This window comes from Cricetulus griseus, unplaced genomic scaffold (assembly GCF_003668045.3).
Source record: "Cricetulus griseus strain 17A/GY unplaced genomic scaffold, alternate assembly CriGri-PICRH-1.0 unplaced_scaffold_43, whole genome shotgun sequence".
In the NCBI taxonomy this organism is placed as follows: Eukaryota; Metazoa; Chordata; class Mammalia; order Rodentia; family Cricetidae; genus Cricetulus; species Cricetulus griseus.
Window position 1 is genome coordinate 43,184 of NW_023277175.1, and position 3,836 is coordinate 47,019.

The following is a 3,836-nucleotide window of genomic DNA, read 5'->3' on the forward strand; positions in this document are numbered from 1 at the left end:
ATTTGCTTTTGTGAGAAATTTGAACACTAGGCAAGGGACTTATTGATTTGAATGTGTTTGGTGTGTGTAACTTCTAATGGCCAATATCACAGAGGTTTTATATATGGTAAAATTTTATGTAGTTCTTGAAAATATGAGTTATGTGATGTACAGCACAATTAGAGGTCTTTGTCACATTTTTATGTTACTATGTTTTGTCATTTTTCTTCTTATTATTAACACTAGGTATCAACTCCTGACAGTCCTAGACTGACTATGTAGACAATGATGACCTCAGACTCACAGATTTCTTCTTGCCTCTGCCTGCTGAGTACTATGATTGAAGGTAAGAACCACTTTGCATGGCTTTCTCAATTTTTGGATGTTGAACTAGATACATAGCTCTGTGTTTAAGTACATGTCAGGGAATATGATGCCCTCTTCTGGCCTCCACAGTCAACAAACAAGCAGGTTGTGCACAGAAATCCTTGTATACAAGCGACCCACATACATTAAAAACAATTCACATGGTTACTTTGGCAGAATTTTATTTCAATATGAACTCTGTGTTATTTTATGTTTTAAAACTTACATGAAGGATTTCAAAATTTCCTTATCGTTATGTTTCCATTATGTATACCTTGGATTTGTAAGTCAAGAATACTGTATAAATGCTATGTCACATGATTTACAATGGTGGTTTTCTGTTCAGTATAAACTCTGATGTCTTCTAATATTTGAATGGTGGATATAATAATGCTGCAATCTTAACTTTGGTGAAGTTTGTCTGTTTTATGAATTTTCTGATGTGTTCTAAGCTATGAACAGCTACCAAACATCTACTTACATTTCTGTATCTGTAATACCTCTCTCTCCCATGTGAACTATCTGAGGTGTTCTAAAATTTTTCTTTTATGTAGGCCAAGATTTGTCACTTTACAGATATTTTTAAAAATTCTTTTATTAGTTCAAATTAGGAACAAGCTTGCTTCACATGTCAATCCCTGCTCCCTCTCCCTTCCCTCGACCCCAACATCCCACCTGCCTCTAGCCATCCCCTCTCCACTCCCCAGGGAGGGCAAGGCCCTCAAATGAGTTCCCCAAAGTCTACCACAGACATTTTTTTATGTTTTCTTTCCAGTATGGGCTCTCTGATGTGTACTAAGATTTCTCTTGGAGGAAAATGATTTTTCACATGGTGAACATGTGTATGGTTTCTCTCCAGTATGGACTCTCCAATGTTTTCTAAGATTTGAACTGTGGACAAAGGCTATGTCACATTCTTCACATTTGTAAGGTTTCTTTCCAGCATGGATTTTCTTATGTTTTCGGAGATATGTGCATGTGGTAAAACATTTGCCACATTCTCCACATTTATAAGATTTCTCTCCAGTATGAATTTTCTGGTGTTCTCTAAAATATGTGCAAGTAGTAAATGATTTGTCACATTCCTGACATTTGTAAGGCTTCTGTCCTGTGTGAATTCGCTCATGCACTGTAAGAGTTGACCTCACAGTAAAGGATTTGTCACAGTAATTACATGTGTAAGGTTTCTCTCCAGTATGGATTCTTTGATGCTCTGTAAGTGTTGACTTCACAGCAAAGGATTTGCCACAGTCCTTACAGGTGTAAGGCTTTTCTCCAGTGTGAATTCTCTGATGCTGTTTAAGTTTTGTCTTCACAATAAAGGATTTGTCACAGTCCTTACAGGTGTAAGGCTTTTCTCCAGTGTGAATTCTCTGATGCAGTGTAAGACTTGACCTAGTAGTGAAGGATTTGTCACAGACCTGACATTTGTGAGACTTCTTTCCTGTATGAATTCTCTTATGCAGTGTAAGATTTGAACTCACATTAAAGGACTTGTTGCAATCTTCACATGTGTAAGGCTTCTCTCCGGTATGAATTCTCTCATGTTTTGTAAGACTTGACTTCATAACAAAGGGCTTGTCACAGTACTTACATGTGTAAGGCTTCTCTCCTGTATGAATTCTGTGATGCACAATCAGGTAGAAGGCAGTAGTGAAGCATTTCTTACATTGCTCACACTGGTATGGTTTCTCTCCAGTGTAGTTTGGTTGTTGCATTTGAGTACATGTAGTGTTAAAACATTTATCATATTCTTCCTCTCTGTGTTCTTGCTTTGTGGTAAAGAGTCTGTGATCTTCAGTAATGCTGGAACTCAAATTTAAGGATTCCTCACAGTCTTTAGAAGTGCAAGGTTGTTCTCCAGTGTGCATGTTTTCATGTCTATCTGCATTTGATAAGTCAAGAGAGGCTTCCCCAGGACTACTGCAGCTATAGTCATTAGAATTTTCTGTGGTTTCTCTCATTCGGAAAAGAGCACATGTGGAGGGGTCATGAAGAATTTTGCCAAATTCAGTACACTGACAAGACTTCTTTTCAGTCTTCTTATGTTGATGGACAGGATCACAAATGTAATAGTTCTCTGCAAAATGATTCAGGTTATATGATTAGGAATTGTTCCAAAATGAAACATCTGATAAATGACCATCTCTCTTAGCTCTCTCATTTGTGAAATTCAACCAGCAAGCACTTAGATATTTTTCTTAAACTGAAATTTAATGTGTTATCTCCAAATCAGACTGGTAGTCTTTAATGTCAGTGAATCACAACTGACATCTCATCCTTATTGAAAATATGTAATGGCACCAGATGGATCAGGAAAGTGAAGAGAAATAGTAAGCTTTGAGATGTGCTCATTGACTCATTAAATATAGAATACATGTGTTTATCTTTAAATAAATCTTCTGAAACTGATGAAGAAGTATTCAATCCAATCCCAGGTTCACTGTACTCATACTTATTGAGAGGCAATGAAGAGTAGTGTTCATAAGACCAAATTTCTTAAAAAACAGTCTTAGTTAAAATATCACAGGGTTTACTTTCCCCCTGGAAAAACATATTAGATTCTTTAAAGTAGCAGAAGGAAAGGCAGTATTCTGCCAGATATCAGGGCCTCAGATCATTTGAGACAGGGATCTCAAGGGCAGCTATTGGATATTTATGTTCTCCATTGTCTGAGCTCCTCATGGTGCTGTGCTTCTTAACTTTCTTCTTAGGGTTATTTGAGCCTAGCCAGTACACCAGCTCCTGAGAGAGTTTGCAGAAGGAAGTCTGTCTATTGTCTACTAGGAAGAAAATGAAGGATCAATATCAAGACAGACATCAAGGAAGGCTATTAAAGAAAAATCCTTTTTCTTGCACCCAAATTAGGCTTATAATTTGTACAACTATTCTAATCTGATGTCAAGCACATTAAATCCAATTACACTTTGTACTGCTCATCATAGTTAAGGTGTTATTTGCTCTTGTAGTAGTTACAACTTTCACAATGCAACCAGGTAGCAGAAAGCTACACTAAAAGTAATGATCAGAAATCTTTTCAAGTAGAATTGAACATGGCAATAGCATTCTCAGCTCTTGTTTTCACTTTTACCAGAAGAATTCACTGTTGTCTTGCTCATTCCTAAGCCTACTCTGCATTCTCTCCACTCTACATCCCAGGGGTATCTCATTTGCTCCCAAAAGCTTACCAGGCCTACGTTGAATACAAGAATCCACAAGCTTTGTGAAGTATCCCGTGGCCATGTGCAATTTTGTGAAAGAATTCAGATATCTAACAAAATAATTTGCTCAGCACATGAAGAGAACATAGGGTAGAGCAATGTCGGTATGTTTTCCAGGTGCTATTTCCTGTCAGAATCTTCAAGAACTTTAGGGGAATTTAAAGTGTGTTCATCTTGAGATTTTTCTTAGTATTGTACCATGTTACATATAACTAGAGATGTAGAGCTTTAATATATGGGTATAAATGTTATATGATTCTAATTTTTTGA

The 3,836-nt window shown here is 36.8% G+C and overlaps 1 protein-coding gene across 1 annotated transcript; it reads right to left on the reverse strand.

The window, feature by feature from the left end:
• Positions 1-1,103: 1,103 nt before the first annotated feature.
• On the reverse strand, positions 1,104-3,588 carry LOC113838836 (zinc finger protein OZF-like). The gene is made up of 2 exons (XM_035453854.1): positions 3,534-3,588; positions 1,104-2,425 (listed from the first exon to the last, which is right to left on the reverse strand). The coding sequence occupies exons 1-2, from the start codon at positions 3,586-3,588 to the stop codon at positions 1,104-1,106; spliced, it is 1,377 nt and encodes a 458-aa protein (XP_035309745.1).
• Between the last annotated feature and the right edge of the window lie 248 nt (positions 3,589-3,836).

Bases quoted from the DNA above. Each gene is read 5' to 3' on its own strand.
- LOC113838836 (XM_035453854.1), bottom strand. From the start codon at position 3,588: ATGGCCACGGGATACTTCACAAAGCTTGTGGATTCTTGTATTCAACGT. The intron at 2,426-3,533 runs GTAAGCTTTTGG...ATCATTTTGCAG, and splicing joins TTGTATTCAACGTAGGCCTG to AGAACTATTACATTTGTGAT.